General features: G+C 40.7%; 1 protein-coding gene across 5 annotated transcripts in view; it reads right to left on the bottom strand.

Annotated features, from left to right (window-relative positions):
• The window catches only part of GRIA3 (glutamate ionotropic receptor AMPA type subunit 3), a 311045-nt gene that overhangs the window by 49711 nt on the left and 244352 nt on the right, over positions 1–16982 (bottom strand). For all 5 annotated transcript variants that reach the window (XR_009598794.1, XM_012107364.4, XM_042242468.1 and 2 more), the window contains one exon: positions 10549–10747. Coding sequence is in view for 4 of the 5 variants with exons in the window: in XM_012107364.4 (XP_011962754.1) it covers positions 10549–10747 (199 nt within the window). In the remaining variant the exon portion in view is untranslated. The remainder of the gene's footprint in view (positions 1–10548; positions 10748–16982) is intronic.

Here is a 16982-nt window from a genome sequence, read left to right as displayed (position 1 = left end):
GTGTGTGTGTGTGAGAGAGAGAGAGAGAGAGAGAGAGAGAGAGAGAGGGAGAGAGAGAGAGAGAGAGAGAGAGAGGGAGAGAGGCTACAGGAAAGGGGCAAGATACAAATATTTTGAAATTAAATATTAGAATCCTGTGTAAAGGGGATTTAATATGTTTTTCTTCATGATTACTCTATTAATATTGTCACATCAGGAAAGGGGCTGTTTATTTTAGGTGAAATGAGGTCTAATATAGTGGGGTTGTTTTTAAATATGAAGGGCTCTTTCATGATGATCTGGGGTTAGATGGCGGCCCTTTCTTTCATTTCAATTTGGTATTATTTGCCAAAGCATAGATGGAGTTTGACTTTCAAGACTGGTTCCTCAAACTCATGTAAAAGAAGCAAAGTATTCTCTGGAAAAAGCAAGGTATTCTTTGGATTTATGAACCTCATCTTCACATGCAAGATGTGAATTACCAAAACTAGAAATAAGACAGAGCTCAAGGCACTGATTTCTACTATGATACTATTGTTTCTACTATGATACTTTTTTCTTGGAAACTTTCTTCACCCTAAACTCCTCCCCACCCCAAACACATCTACGTACATTATTTTGAGCAAACAAATCTTAGTGTGAACACTAGACAGAACTAACAGTTCTTCAGTCAATAGAGGCCACAGTCTAACTTGACATAAAATTATGGCCTGTCTTCTTGTTGTTTTAGTCATGAATAGATACCCTTTGCACTCATTTTGAATTCTCTTTTCTCTCCAAATATTTTCAAGATGCCTCCTTTTCCAGAGACCTTTCCCGATTAAGTCACCTGACCCCCTTTATTGTCTTCATACTGAACTCAGGGTTCTGAATGGCACCTCCTATTCTTCCCCAGACTGTCTAGGACAGAGTTCTTCACCCACTAAATGTGAAAATCAGTGTTACTGAATGATACAAGAAATAGTCTGTAATCCATTCTCAGGGTCAAGGGAAATAAAACTGAGAGTGAACTAAATCAGGCTGTGCCCACATAAGAATTTTGATACCACTGGGAATTAAGAATAAGTTCCAGAATGCAGGTTCCTCTAGGCATAGCAGCTGACTACTTTCAGGAGCTTCTTTGTTTAGGGCACCAGAGAGTGTACAGATAGAAGATCAAGACAGCATATAGACAAATACCTACAAACAGAACAACTGGAAAGAAATGCCATAGATTATCTCCATCCAAATCCCTTCCTTCCAACAGGTAACATTCTAAACCATTGAGAACAGGAGGGCAATGGGTTTCATTCTACCATTCATCACCTGCATTCTAGTGCCATCTTGCCATCTTGCATCAGAGTTGCAGCCCAAACACAGAAAGAGGAAGGATGCTCCCCTAAGATGTTGCTACAAGATGAAATCACTAGCTAAAATATCCAGGACCCTCTGTATATGTGTGTGGTGTATGGAATCAACAGGAATTTAGGTCTTTTTCAACACTTATGTACATAGCATCTCTTCCCTTCAACTTTGACTCCCTTTCAACTTCAAGTCATGTATCTGGATAATTCTCTGTGATGTTAACTAAAGTTCTGCCCCCAATACCAGGTATCAGATCTTCCTAGTGGGATGGAGGCATCAATGGCTTAAGAGAAGTTTAGGAAGAAAACAGAACAGAAAATGCCCTCATCTTTTGTTTCAAAATAGACTTTCAAAAAGTTACAGTAGAAAAGATAGAACTGGCATATGATCCAGAAATTCCATTCCTAGGTATATAGCAAAAGGAATTGAAAATAAGGATTTGAACAGATGTTTGTACATCAGTGTTCATTGCAGCATTATTTACAATAGCCAAAAGGTGTGAACCACCCAAGTGTCTGTTAAAAGATGAAATAAGCAAGATGTGCTATAGATAGACAATAGATAAATTCATCCTAAAAAGGAATGAAGGTCTGACACATGCTATAATTTGGATGGGTGAACCATGTAGACAGTGTGCTAAGCAAAGTAAGTCACACACAAAAAGACAACTATTGTATGATTCCATACAGATTCATATAAATGGAAAGTAGACAGTGGTTACTAGGGGCTGGGAGAGTGAGGGAATGGGAAGTTCTTGATTAATGGTTATAGAGTTTCTGTTTGAGGTGATGAAAATGTTTCACAAATAGTGATGATGGTTATACAACATTGTAAATGTAATACCACTGAATTGCATACTTAAACATGGTTAAAACAGCAAATTTTATGTTATATATATTTATTATAATTTTTAAACACTAATAATGTAATATACCAAAATGCATTGAAGTGTACATTTTAAATGGGTGAATTGTATCTTTATTAAATTGTTTTAAAAGGCAGAGCCAACACTACCTTGAAGGCCAAGTTTTCAATTAGTAAGAACCGAACTTTCTGATAAAAGAAGAGAGGTTTTTGTTTCCAAATTCTAAGACCAAAAGGGAAATATGAAGTTTATGTCATATTCAATAAATTGGAAAACAGATCAATAATGAGCCAGACTAACTACCCTTGGAGGCCAGATGAAAGCTGAGGCAGAGAGGAGTACAAGAGAAGTCAGACTGGGCTGTGCATCACAGAAGGGTCTCTGTGCCCTGCTCCCCACCTCATCCCAGCTCTCCAAAAGGAGGAGAGAGGATGGCACTCCCAGGGCAGAAGTAATGGGGTCTCACTTCCTAGGGTGTAGCATAGGGATGATAAATTGAAGAGAACAGCTTATGTCTAGCTTGGTGCTGGTGTCATAGAACAGCAATGGCTACATGAGGCCTGGAGGAGAAAGGAGCTGTCCCAGACAGGTGGAAGGAGAGAAAGAGACTATTCCAGTAGCCCTACAACTGTGCAAGAGGAGAGAGAGAGAAAGAGAAAAAAAAGGGGGACAGCCTGGCAATAGGTGCAGAGTTATGTAGGTCTGCAGAGGTCTTGTGGCCTGGTTGAAGGGATGCTGCAGCAAATGTCTGTGCGGAGAAAGACTACTTGACATCCAAGCTGGGTGGTCCAGCTCAGTGGATGCTGGAAGTGATCCTGATGCTCTGGGGTTAGATGGCTGCCCTGATGCCATGACACCATGTACACTCCCTGGAACTTGGATATTATTCCAGGGAAGAGAGAAAAATCCTGAAATGACTGGGAAATCACCGTTTGCCTGAAATTATCTGGGTGTATTTTTTTCTGCCAGGTGGCAAAATTGAGATAGCAGAAACAGGAATGTAAAGAAATGTTTTTCTGCAAAATGGAGTTAGTTGTCTGTGAAAATATACCTCTGTCATAAAACCATCTTCTAAGAAGACCAAATTAGATACAGTAAAGGCATGAACCATTAGGGGCTTCTGGACTTCTAAAATTTTTTTGATGATTAACCTTAAGACTTGTTTTCCCACTTGGAAAAATTTCCTAACCAGGCCTAGCATAAGTGTACGTTCTCAGCCCTTGTTACTACAGTTTGCTTTGTTGCTATGTGTGCTAAGTCGCTTCAGTCGTGTCCAACTCTTTGCAGTCCTATGGACCATAGCCTGCCAGGCTCCTCTGTCCATGGGATTCTCCAGGCAAGAATACTGGAGTGTGTTGCCATTTCCTTTTCCAGGGGATTTTCCTGACCCAGGAATTGAACTTGCATCTCTTACGTCTCCTGTATTGATAGGTGGGTTCCTTACCGTTAGTGCCACCTGGGAAGCCCTTTGTTTGTTGCTATAGTTCATAGTTACTACAAGTATCCTTGGATCATTTGATGAATGTAGGACTTATAGATTTCATTAGTGACCACTGAAAAGGAAGGTCAAAAATCTGAGCTCTTCCACCTTATTCATAAATGTTATCCAATGCATCAGCAAATTCTGAGACTCTCTCCCCAAAATATATCCTAAACCTGACCATTTTACATACTCTCCATTGCTATAACTCTAGCATATAAATCCATTCTTCAGTTACCAAGGTCGTCTTCCTGTCCCTTAAATATGCCAGGATTGTTCCTGCCCCAAGACCTTTGCACTTCTTTTTCCTGCTGTTTGGAATACTATTCCATCACATGGCTAACTCTTATCATTCAGGTCTTTAATTGAATGTTACCTCCTTGAAGAGGCTTTCCCCACCCCTTCCATCCCAAGCTCCCAGTTAAAACAATCCTCTCTAAGTCATTCTCTATCATAATACACAGAGTGCTTATTGGGGCCTGAAATTATGTTATGCACCTGTTTGTTTATATTTTTACTGTTTCTCTCCTTCCAACAAAACATGTGTGCATGCATGCTCAGTCATGTCTGCCTCTTTGTGACCCCATGAACTGTGTGGCCCACCAGCCTCCTATGTCCATGGAATTTCCCAGGCAAGAATACTGGAATAGGTTGCCATTGCCTCCTCTAGGGATTTTCCAGACCCAGGGATCAAACCCATGTCTCCTGTGTTGGCAGGCAAATTCTGTCATGTTTCCCCAACTGTATCCCTGGTACCTAACTTGATACAGTAGACACTCAATATAGCTTTACTCACTGGTTTAAAAAGTGGAAGATGTTGAAGATTGGAACGAACTTTACCACAGGGCCTCCCTTGTAGCCTTTTTGAAAGAAAAATTCACATCAAGGTTTTATTTGTGTGAGTTTCCTCTTCCTTTCCCAAGTGGAGTGCTACCAAGCATTCTAGTTAATTGTATGTTTTTGTGAGTTGAGTTTCAGTCAGTTGAAATTTTAATTGATTCTTGTTGATCAATAATGGGTGATCAACTATTTAGGCTTCGTATGGTGATAGAAAGGAATCGTAAATAATCAACCTGTGCAGGCTTGCCAGGTGAATTCAAGGAAAGTCTAATTGAACAGATGGGTCCCCATCCTCTAACTGGAAGGCTATTAGGTGTTTTGACTTTGTTAGACAAGAAAAGATAGAGGTCCTGTGGTGAGTTCCTCTAGGGAAGAGAGTTTCAGAATTCTCACAAAGATCTGGGAGTCCTGTGTGATGTTAATTATCCTGGTGTGGTCTGAGAGAGTTGGCAGCCTCAAAGATAACAAAGACTTAACCCCCTAAGGCTTCCTGAGCTGTGACATGCTCTCATAAGCAAGTAGGTTACCTGGGAGGACTAACGGAGACAGGCTAATGAAATCCATATGGTTGGTCACTTTGGACAGATGGCCTGGATGCCACCTTGGAAGCACCTGAAATTTCTAGGTGGTCTTCAAGGGCAGCTTTAAGCTGTGCACGGTGAAGTTATTGAATCTGCAGACCACAAAGGAATGGCTAGAGATGGACTAAGAGATGAGGTCATATTTTATAACGGGTAGGAATGGGATCATGAGGATGGGGGAAGGATATAAATGAGTTTTCTCTCTCCTCCCAAAGCTGGAAATGCCATCCCCCAACTCTCTTCCATTGAGCAAGCAGAGGTTTTCTTTTTGAGAAATACCATTCTCTTACGTCTCCTCAGAGCCTTATTTGGACGATCTCTATACTTCAGTTGCTCTACTGGTGGGTTCTTTAAGTCTCCTGGGATTTGTAGAACCCTTCATATCGTTAAAGAGCTTTTTCTGATATTACCTTCTAACTAACCCCATACAGAAGGTAGAGCAGGGAATATTTCCCTTGATACATGAGGAAACTGAGACCAAATGACCTTTACCCAAAGAAAAACAAGAAAGTCACCAGGGAATGTGAAATTAGAAATCATTTCCATCTTCTTATTCTTTCCAGTTTTATCTACATCATGACATAACCCTTGTCATATGAGAAGCTATAACAAGCCATGAATAATAGCAGTCTACTGCATTTGTGGCATTTGCTCTAGTTTTATGGATGTTTTCCTTTTCTTTGCCTTCTTATCTTGGATCCCTTTGAGATTTGGGGGGCATGGCAAAATGTAATTTCAATGTATGGCAAAACCAATACAATATTGTAAAGTAAAATAAAGTAAAAATAAAAAAAATAAAAAAAATAAAAGTGTGTATAGGCTTCCTTTTCTAATTGATCCATCAGAGGGAATAAAAACAAAGATCAACTAGGAGATGATAGAGATGCCTTAACCTGCTCTACCCTATAGGCTTGGTTCATGCATGGTACCCCATGTTCCTATGAACACTCGTACCAGAAAGGCATTGAGATGGAATGGAAAGAGGACCCCGTCTAGACTCAGAATTCTAGCTTGTCCCCACTGAGCTGAGCAGCTTTCAAGTCACAGTGTCATCTTGCCTCCATGTTTCCTCCCTGAAGGAGGTGTAATAACACCTGTTCTGGTTGCCTGGCAGGATTATCATGTGAATAAAGTGTGATGAGATATGTGAATATGTGTTGAAAGGGGTTTCTCAGGTGGCCATAGTGGTAAAGAACCTGCCTGCCAATGCAGGAGACAAAAGAGATGCAGGTTCGATCCCTCGGTCAGGAAGATCCCCTGGAGGAGGGCATGGCATCCCACTCCAGTATTCTTGCCTGGAGAATCCCAGGGACAGAGGAGCCTGGCAGGCTATAGTTCATGGGGTTGCAAAGAGTCGGACATGACTGAGTGACTTCACTTTCACTTTTCACTTTCTGGGGCACTGGAGCAAGTCATGTCTTTCCCCTCTCCTTTCCACTCATATTTATTTTTTAAGGGGTTTAAATTAGCATTAACATTTCATTTTAAATGTTATCCTCTTATCCCCTGAACTATCTTCAGTGGGAATATGGCCAAGAATCTGGAAAAGAGGGCTTCCCATATGGCTCAGCTGGTAAAGAATCTGCCTACAATGTGGGAGACCTGGGTTTGATCCCTGGGTTGGGAAGATCCCCTGGAGAAGGGAAAGACTACCCACTCTAGTATTCTGGAAAAGAAAGCAAGCATTTGTAGTTGTCTTCTAATATTTCTAGGGGTCTGAAGGCAGAGAGAATTTTGGAATTGCTTTTCCTCCCAGTGCTACTTTTTAACATGACTCTATATCAGGTTAAATTTTCAAAACCTGGTGGAGAATGATCATTTTGGTGCAGTTTTCCAAATCATAGTGGCATTTCTTTGGGCAATGACAATGAAGCTGTCGACTTGTCTTTTTTTTAGCATGGGTGCTTCCAACTCCAATTGGGACATTTAGTTTTGGAGCTGCTCTCTAAGGAAATCAGTTTTCAAGTCATGAGGGCTGATGGTAGTATTTCAGATGTCTCTTCCAGCTGCAAGCATTTGGCTCAGCCCCTCCCTGCCTTCCTCTCTGTGCCAGTGACTTTCTGTGACTGTAAGATAACAGCTAAGGATAGTTCAGAAAATGAGAGAAACAAAAGAATCACTTAAAGATATCATTATTTTAATGGCAGCCTTACTCAGGACAAGTAAAAATGTCCGCAGGGCGATTAGAAAGGAATTTTCTTTTATTTTTCTCTTAGTGGAAGGACTAGAGGGCTGGCCCCGGGCTGTTTTATGGTATTACTATCTAGCCCCTGTGGTTTTAACATGGAGTGAAAATGGGTAGAAATGAGCTCATGTTATGTTTGTAAATGTTGCATGGGGTCTTGTTTTAGCCTGTAATGTTGAGAAGGCATGCCATCAGGGGTCCTCAATTTTTTTTTTTTGTAGAGGAGTTGCTGTTCTTAAAATTGCCTTGAGATCATGGAGGATTGAGGGGAAAGTGACATGCTGTGGCAGTGAAGTCCCCAAGTAAGAGATGATGTGTTCCTGCTGGTTGCTTTCTCTGATTTATGGGATTCAAGGAGGGGAAGAGTAGAAGATATTAATTAAAAAAAATTTGGCAACACCTCATGGCATGTGGGACCTTAGCTCTCCTACCTGGGATGGAACCCACACTCCTGGCATTGGAAGGCAGAGTCTTAACCCTCGGACCATTGGGAAAGTCCTGAGTAGAGGATATTAAGAGGACAAATGGCTTGGAGACCAATTGGTTGGGCCCCTCAGTATTATGTGAATACCAAGCATTCCCTTTTTTGGGTTTACATAACATTTTCAGTACAATCAGGCTAAGAGTTGGCTTGTCCTATACTGCTCATTCTACTCTTAGATCATCAACTTTTGTAAGCTGTCCTAAAGAACTTCCCCACAGAGTCCTTACTGCTGTCACTAGTAACCAATTGAGGAAAAAGAAAAGTGGCTAGTGGGAATTAGAAAATGATTTGCACTTCTTTATATCTAGAAATATCCAGCATCTTTTCATATCAGATTTTCAAAACAGTTCCATTTTCATACGAATTGCTTATTTGCTGTAAAGGTCACTAGGAATTGGTGAACATTAGAAACTGTAAACCAATTACAATGTGGCAATAGCTTTGCTCAGAATTGAATGTTGATTCAAATTGGCTCCAGTAATAAGATGTTCTTTAATGAAACCATTGTTACATAGATTAGTATATGCTTTCCTAGTTTTTGAGAAAGACACATGTGTTGGGGTGTGGTCTGGGCATGGGGGCAATGACTGTTTGGTCACTCTTTCAAGTCTTTGTGCTAATAAATCTTCCTAGAGAGCCTCCTTTGCCTGGAATATAGATGAATGGCCTTAGAAAGCTTAATGGGAATTGATACCACCTAGCGAATACCATTAGAGAAGGCAGTGGCACCCCACTCCAGTACTCTTGCTTGGAAAATCCCATGGACAGAGGACCCTGGTAGGCTGCAGTCCATGGGGTTGCTAAGACTCAGACACGACTGAGAGACTTCACTTTCACTTTTCATTTTCATGCATTGGAGAAGGAAATGGCAACCTGCTCCAGTGTTCTTGCCTGGAGAATCCCAGGTACAGGGGAGCCTGGTGGGCTGCCATCTATGGGGTCGCACAGAGTCGGACATGACTAAAGTGACTTAGCAACAGCGGATACCATTTAAAGCACACCTTCTTAATTTCTAATCCTTGAAGGAAAAATGCTTCCCAGAACAAGGATCCCTGATTGGAGGGTCCAAGCCTGGTGTCTTGATAGCTTAAGTGGTCAATTACTTCTTATAGCAACTTGATGCCTGTTGGGATGGTGAACATAGGCTCTGCTAAAGCTGGACAGCAAACCAAATTTCCTGGAGCTGATTGTGTGCTGACTATTCAGCAGATGGAAATCCCTGGCTTCCTGCCCTTAAATGTGTGAGTGATTTCATGAGGGCAGGGGATTATTCCCAGATAAGCTTCTGGAACAGCCATCGAGGTGAGGGTCAAGGCCAGGTTAGTCCAAGAAGATCTTCACATCATTTTGATGCTGCTATTGGATTAGCCAAAAAGTTTGTTCGGTTTCTTCTGTACTATCATGTGGAAAAACCCAAACAAACTTTTTGGCCAACCCCAATAGTACCGAGTTCCTCACCCTGGTTAGGGATTATGAGCTGCTCAATAAAAAGTGGTAGAGGTGAGAGGGATATCCTAAGCCAATAAAACTTCTTTTTTTTAAAATCAAGTGCCCCTCTGTTTTTCCACCTACAACCCCTTCCAAGAGAGTTCTTGAAAGGGTATCAGAACTCTTTCTGCTTCAGGGAATGAAAACAGTTTTTAGTTAATTGCTATAATTTCAAGAAACGTACTCCTGCTGGTTTCCTGTAAAACAATTGGATACATCCCATGATAATACACCCATAAATACATTTCTTACTGATTTCTTAAAACAAGCTGGCTTAGAACCAACATTAGTTTACTGTGGATCTTTGAGGAAAAGTCACTAATTGTACCTGCCATCTGATAACTCGATTTTTGGTTGGAGAAAATGACTCAAATTTTCTTTTCTACCAACTACACAAGTGGCTTCTGGATCATTGTTAAAATCAGTTACCTGGGTTATAACAGGTAACAGTTAGCAGGCAGTTGTATGTATAGAATGGGTCAGTTTTCTCAGAGCTGAATAAATGCATGAGTTCTTAAACATTCCATCGATAGCCTTTTTTAAAGACCTGTTACTACACAACCAAGATCTTGATGTTTCATGTAAAAGTGGTTTGTCCATTGTATTATCCTTTTATAATGTTCTATCTCCTTTCTTCTTTCTCCTCCACAGTGCTGATGCTTTACTAACTTTTGCTAGTGAACAACTTGCTTCCCCTATTAAGATTGGGCCTATGTTGGGTCAGAAAGGGGTCAATAAATCTACTCAAGAAATTAAAACAATTATCAGTTTCCCTGAAAACTGAATTATCTGCATGTATAGGAATGCTTGAAACAACTGAAATACATTTCAATAGAAAACCAATGTATAAAATAGAATGTCATTTTATAGTCCATGATTCCTCAGATTCTTAATCAACCACCTAACATCAGTGAACTGGTGAGACATAAAATTACTGCTTTTGTAAAAGCTAAAAAGGAGAACAGATATTTAGTTCAATGACTTCAGTATTCAAGTAAGGGGACCAAGGCTGACAGAAGTTAAATGACCTGCCCAAGGATAAAGAGTCACTTGGTGCCAGGTTGGGATTCCAACCTGCGAGTTCAAACTCAGGGCTCTTGCCATGCCACTTGTGAGGTCACACATGAGTCTTGGATCTAAAGGACAATGAATTAGGTCATCAAGCAAGTAGTTCTGTCTTTAAGATGCTCTTGATAATATTTCCACCCTTCCCCAACCCTCCTTTAAAACACCATGAATTTGCCTTTCTGAGCAGGTGGTAAAATAAAAACCAGCAGGCCCAATTAACTGAAAAGCACTTACTCTGAAAAACTCTTTTGTTGAGCCGGAGTCCAGGGTCCCATATGCAATTTCAGTCTGCTTAGCTAAGTCTTCAGCACTCTCTATGGGAGAAACCATCCTCTCCACAGTCAAGAAAGCAGCGAGATTGGCAGTATAGGAAGAAATTATGATCAGGGTGAAGAACCACCAAACCCCTCCAACAATGCGCCCGGAGAGTGATCTACAAAACAAAACAAAGACCCATTCGGACCCAGAGGGGCCAGATTTCAGTTTACGAAATCCTTATCTTTCTTTTTGGAAAGAGGAATGACTTCAGCGGAGCTGATGAAATCGAGAAGTCAATGATATCAGGGGATGAACACATCAAACAGAATGACACATTAACAGCAACACCACATGGCATGATGGCATGATGGCACGATGGCACGATGGCACGATGGCACGATGGCACGATGGCATGATGGCATGATGGCATGATGGCATGGGAGGATGGTACATGCATAATGCTCTTCAGGCCCCTAAGGGTTTCAAAGCAGGATTATTTATTTAATTACAGGAATAAATACCTTCTTTGTGCCAGCTCCTGCTTAGATGTAATCATTGTACTTACCTGATTCTCTTCCTGTGAGCCTTGCTGGCCGCGCCTGGGGAAGACTGGTCTGTTTCCTTTATGGCAAGTGGTTCCCAGCCTTGCCTGTACATTAGAATCACCTGGGATCTTAAACTTCTCATGCTCAGACCCAGCCAACAAAAAAATCAGAACTTGAGAGGTGCAACCCAGACGTATGTATTTTTAAAAATCTCTCCAGGTGATTACAATGTGCAGTCAAGGCTGAAAAACAATGATGTAAGGTGATGTCATGGGAGACACAGAATCAAAAACCTTTATGTATTTGAGGAGAAACGAGTAGATGCTAGTAAATGAGCACGATTCACTGTGAGTTGAACACATTTACTACAGATGTTGCAATTCTAGTGAAGTTGGTTAACTACAAGGCAAGGGGCCATGAGATAATATTATTGTCTTCATATAAATGGCTAATGGGGCTCAGGAGTTTTGATCCAGGGATTGAAACTCTTCCCTTTTAAAAACTGAGACTAAGCACATAGGACAGGCCTCAAGTGAAGTTGGAAACTAGTTGTGTAATAGGATTTGAGAGGCACTAAAACATTTGTCTGTATGCTCCCTCACCAATATAACCAAAACAGATAAAACCATTCTCATTGGTCTGCTCTAGACATTCTTACTATTGGGATTATCTTCCAAGGTTTCTTCAGGAGGCTTGGTCAAAATGTCACACTTTACTTCAACAGCATCTGTTTTCATATCATTCTGGATTAGTATATCCAGTTAGTGGAGAATGGGACAGATGATGCGTAAGTTTTCATCAGGGAACGTCTTGTTCTTGAATGTAACTTGGGGTGTTTGTTAAAATGCAGATTCTGAATATCCGAGTGCTCAAAAATCTGGACTTCTTAAGCATCACTGGTGATGGCAGTGGTCTGCCGATCAAATTGAGAAATACTGTTCTCCATCAGTGATTGTCAACTCTGCTTGCATATCAATGTCATCAGGAGAGCTCGAGACAAAACAAAACAAAACACAATGACCAAAAAAATAAAAAATGAAATGGCAACCCACTCCAGTGTTCTTGCCTGGAGAATCCCAGGGACGGCGGAGCCTGGTGGGCTGCCGTCTGTGGGGTCGCAGAGTCTGACACGACTGAAGCGACTTGGCGGCAGCAGCAGCAGCAGCAGCAGCAGCAGCAGCAGCAGCAGCAGACTCCACCCCAGATCAATGAAATCAGGATCTCTGGGGGTTGGGCCTAAGTAGCAACATTTGAAAAGTTTTTATTTATTTATTTTTGGCTGTGCTGTGTCTTCCCTGCCACTCGGGCATTTCTCTAGTTGTGGCGAGTGGGGGCTACTCTCTAGCTGTGGTGCATGGATTTCTCCTGGCGGTGGCTTCTCTCGTTGTGCAGCAGGGGCTCTCGGGCGCGTGGGCTTCAGTAGTTACAGCACAGACTCAGGCATTGCAGGTCCCTGGCTGTAGAGCGCAGGCTCAGTAGTTGTGGTGCACGGGCTTAGTTGCTCCGCGACGTGTGGGATCTTCCTGGACTAGGGATTGAACCCGTGTCTCCTGCATCGTCAGGTGGAGTTTTTACCACTGAGCCACCAGGGAAGCCCCAGCAGCAGCATGTTCATAAAGCTCCTTGGGTGCAGCCAGGATTAGAGCCACAGTCCTACATCCTGAGAGTACCTGGGGATAGGGTCTGCGGGGAGTTAGGGGGTAGTGTAAGAACCCCAAATGCTTAAAGATGGATACAGGCTTGTCCTGAGGAAACGTCACCTCCTTTGCAATGCCGCTGAAGGCTGGCTCTGTGTGCAGAAATGAAATATGGTCGCTAGGTTTCACAAAACATTGCCACATTATTCTGAGGATAGTTCTGCTCTGTGGCATAGCTCCATCCTGGTTAGGCTGTGTTCTCTCATGCCCAGAAAAGCTCACAGGAAAAGAACTCGCTCTGTCATAGAGTCAAGAATAGGCGTAGGAGCCTGGCACCTTTCCAGGCTCTGTGGGAAGAGGGCAGCTCTGGGCTGAAAGCTGGCAAGTCAGGCTCTTCTCTGTCTGTACATGCATTCTACCACTTGGAAGCAAAGTTAAATTCCTGTGTCCCAAGATAACCTTTTTTGAGCCTCTGGAAAATCCAGTTGTTTTAGATTTTACACTCTGATCAAATCATTTTGGCACATTTTGATAGATAGTATTCTTTATTGATTAACTGTAAAAAAAAGACTTGGTTTTTTTAAAGCCTGTAATTTTTGTTGGTCCCTGGATGCTTCAAACAACCCATATTTATTTCTGAGTGTAGTCACTTTTAGTTTTTTGGCTGTGCAAATCTGCTTTGCAATAGATTTTTTCTAACTAATAGTTATACTTTCTCAGTATTTCACCTGGGAACATCTCCCTTTTAATAAGAAGAGGTAAAAACATCTGGATGAGTCAGAAAGAAAGTCACACTTCCAAATGCTAAAAGTATATGGAATATTTCAATTATTAATTTGTACCTTTCATAGTCTTTCTTCATTGTTGACATATACATTTCATTTATTCTGGGCTGATCTGACTCTGGAAATAATTTTTCTATATAAAAGATGAATGTTCAAAGTGGCATTTGTAGTAATAAAAAAATGATACTAGCTAACACGTAAGAAGCTCTTCCTGTGTGCCAGACTCTGTTTTAATTGTTTACATGTGTCAACCCTTTTAATCCTCCATCCCCGTGCTTAAGTCATATTTTACAGATAAGAAAATGGAGGCATTCTACAGATAAATAACTGAGGCAAAGAGATGAGAAATAGGAAATAAATCATCTAGATGTACACAATAGGAAAAACATGCCCATATTTTTATAGTATAAAATATTCACATTTTGTATAAGAAAATCCAGAATGGTGGGTAGATTATAGAAGGAGCAATTTTCCTACAAACTCTGAGAAATACCGTTGCAGGAAAACCAAACCTGTTTGGGTAATTATTGTTTATTATCTGTTGTTCATTTGGAATGGAGCTGTGAATGCCATCCTTATTTGGGATGATAGGGTTTTATGGAGATCAAGGGAAAAACTGATTTTGGAGTATTTCCAGAATCATGGTTTGGTATGGAAAGGGGTGTATTCTGCTGCCGCGAATACTAATGGTAGTTTATGTATTATCTATTTGAAATGTGGAGAACAACACAGTAATTTATGGAAATTACATTTGTGTCATGCTATTGCAGCTAATGGACTATGACTGTATCTGTGATCTAAAATCAAGCCTGCACATCATAACCTGGTTATTTTGGCCACCTTAATAGCTGACTCAGATAATCATGTGGTTGATCTATATGACTCAGCTGAAATTATCTGTTGACATGACCAAAAATAAACTTAAAAAGCAAACTGGTCTTTTTTTGTGACCTCTTGTCTACATGGTTATTGATTTTGGCAGTTATGTAGTTAATACTGCAATAGACCTACGATCATAGAGAATTTTGGTGAATATCCACACAGAAATGATAAAATAGTATCCACAAGCATCAGCATAGATGGAAAAAGGAGCTTCCTGGGAATCAGCATTGAATGCACTCAGCATTCTCCCTTGAAGACAGTAGTAGCTTTGATAAGAGTCTTGGAATTTCTACCACTTTCTTCCCTTGTGTGACAGTGATGCCTACATTCTTTTACGGAGAATGTGTGCAGCGGAACTAACTGGGAAGAAGCTCTATAAAAATCTTCACATTTCCCTTTTCTCATTAGTGAAACTATAGCCATTTAAACCCACATTTCACATGGAGGCTATATAAAAAGTGACTGATGGGTCAGCCCTATCACATTTTTAAAAGGATCCATTAAAACAAGACAAGACTTTATAGTTGAGTTAGAAAGACCTGTCATTTCTTAGTATCTTTCCTTCCATTAATGCAGCTTCGACATGCTTAACATTCATTTCAAGTAGTTTTGTTGCACAAGACAGATTTGGAGGTTAGCATAATGAAATGACTGTAAAATGCTGCACATTTAGTATTTATATAAATGTGTTAAAGGAACATATCATACTTTTGAAGGAATGTAAGTGGAGGCATGAAGTTAATGAAGGGAAATTAGCAACAAGAGAAACACAGACATAAAAACATTGCAAAATAATACACAATGCTCCTGTTATCTGTAATCAGAAGAAACTAGAGTTTCTGAGTTAATAATAAAATGTACTTTATGGCCTCTAAAATGATAATAAAAGTGAGCAATGTGCTGTAACCTTCATCCTGTAAGTAAATTTTGAAATCTGCACTTTACTAGCTTCACAAGATGAAGAGCTGGAACTGCAAACTGCTTCTCTTTTGCACCAACTCTTCATCATTCCTTTGCTTCCTTCTTTCTTCCAAAGTATGCATCATTCCTACACTCCACTCAATGCTGTGTCTATGACAGATTATTTTTTAAATGTGCAGAATCAATCTTCTGCTCTTCTAGTCTTCTCTGATGGGCATAACTAACCATCTCCCCCAAACTTAAAACAAGGGCTTTCAGGCAGAAAAGACATGAAATAGTTGTAATAAAAAATCCTGCTATTACAATTAATTTATTATCACTCCACTACTGCTTTGAAGTGAATTTATAGGAGGATGAAGACCCTGCTCCTACATCAGTAAAGGAAAGGTTATTACTTTAAATGGAGCCCCCGAGCTCCTGTTATGTTTGATCCCATTCATTTTTTACCCTTTGTATATTTTATTCTTCTGCATATACTTTCTATTTTAAAAGAGGATCTGTATGTCAGCTAACCTGGAATGGATCCCCTGCCTCTTCTCCACAGGATTAATATCTTCAAATCTTAACAGGACAATAATGCTCATGGAATAATGTGTACACAGCGACCAGGTTCAAGTTAGCGTGTTCTTTCCATTTTCTCTGTTGTCATTCCCTGGAACCTTGTATCTTGAACTTGGCAGGCCCTCAGATGTCCCTGCAGCTCTAGAGAAAGTCAGCAGGGGGAGCATTTGTCTGGGAGGACTCGGACTCTGGACTGCTTAGCAGTTCTATCAACGTTTTACAAAGGAAATATATTTCAGATTAAAAAAAAAAATTATAACCACTTGTCAATATCAGCAAGACATTGCGGAATAATACAACCAAAATATTTGCAAGTGGTGTAATCCTTAAGGAAAGCCCGTTAGGGGTTCAAAAAGGGATGTTGTCAGTTACTTCTCATCAGAAATCAGCTATCTGGCACCGACTACAATTTCAATCGGATTCCTAAAGAGGATTAGGAACTAAAACGCAAATGCAATATGAACTATTGATATTTGTGAAGCCAGAATGGTTAAGAGCAGCAAGTTTAAAAATGATAATCGCTACCATGTATTGAGAACTTACTATAGGTCAGGCACTGTGCTTTACATTTTATAGATGAGGAACTGAGCCTTAGCAAGATTTAGTTACTTGTCCCACGTTACACAACAACTAAGCAGATTGTGAATCTGGTGAGACGAACTCCAACACCCACACACCTAATCACTTTGCTCCCTCCATCTGGCTACACCCACTGGCTATCTCCCCATGCCCCAATCAAGGGGAAAGAAGGTTGAAGGCAAGCAATCTCCTCATACTTTCTTCTCCTGACTCCCCCTAGAAATTCATTAGTGTATGAATACAACCTCAGCTTATTACATTGCTTACTCTCTCTATAGGTGATTTGGTCTCACCTGAATTGGTCACTCTGAACAACTGGGGTAGTTGAAAATATCAAACCCAATTGACATAGACTCTTTAAGCTTCTAGGTTTCTGTTCATAGCTCTATTTGATGGCAATGGAATCATGCTCAGTTTTCCTGGTGATGTCTCATTGCTGATTTCCCCGTCTTTTACTTTGAGTGAACACATGTTCAGTAGCATTCTTAAATGCTCACTGC

Source organism: Ovis aries, chromosome X, assembly GCF_016772045.2.
Source record: "Ovis aries strain OAR_USU_Benz2616 breed Rambouillet chromosome X, ARS-UI_Ramb_v3.0, whole genome shotgun sequence".
Taxonomy (NCBI): Eukaryota; Metazoa; Chordata; class Mammalia; order Artiodactyla; family Bovidae; genus Ovis; species Ovis aries.
Note: the sequence above shows the minus strand (reverse complement) of the source record. Positions and strands in the feature narration are given on the sequence as shown.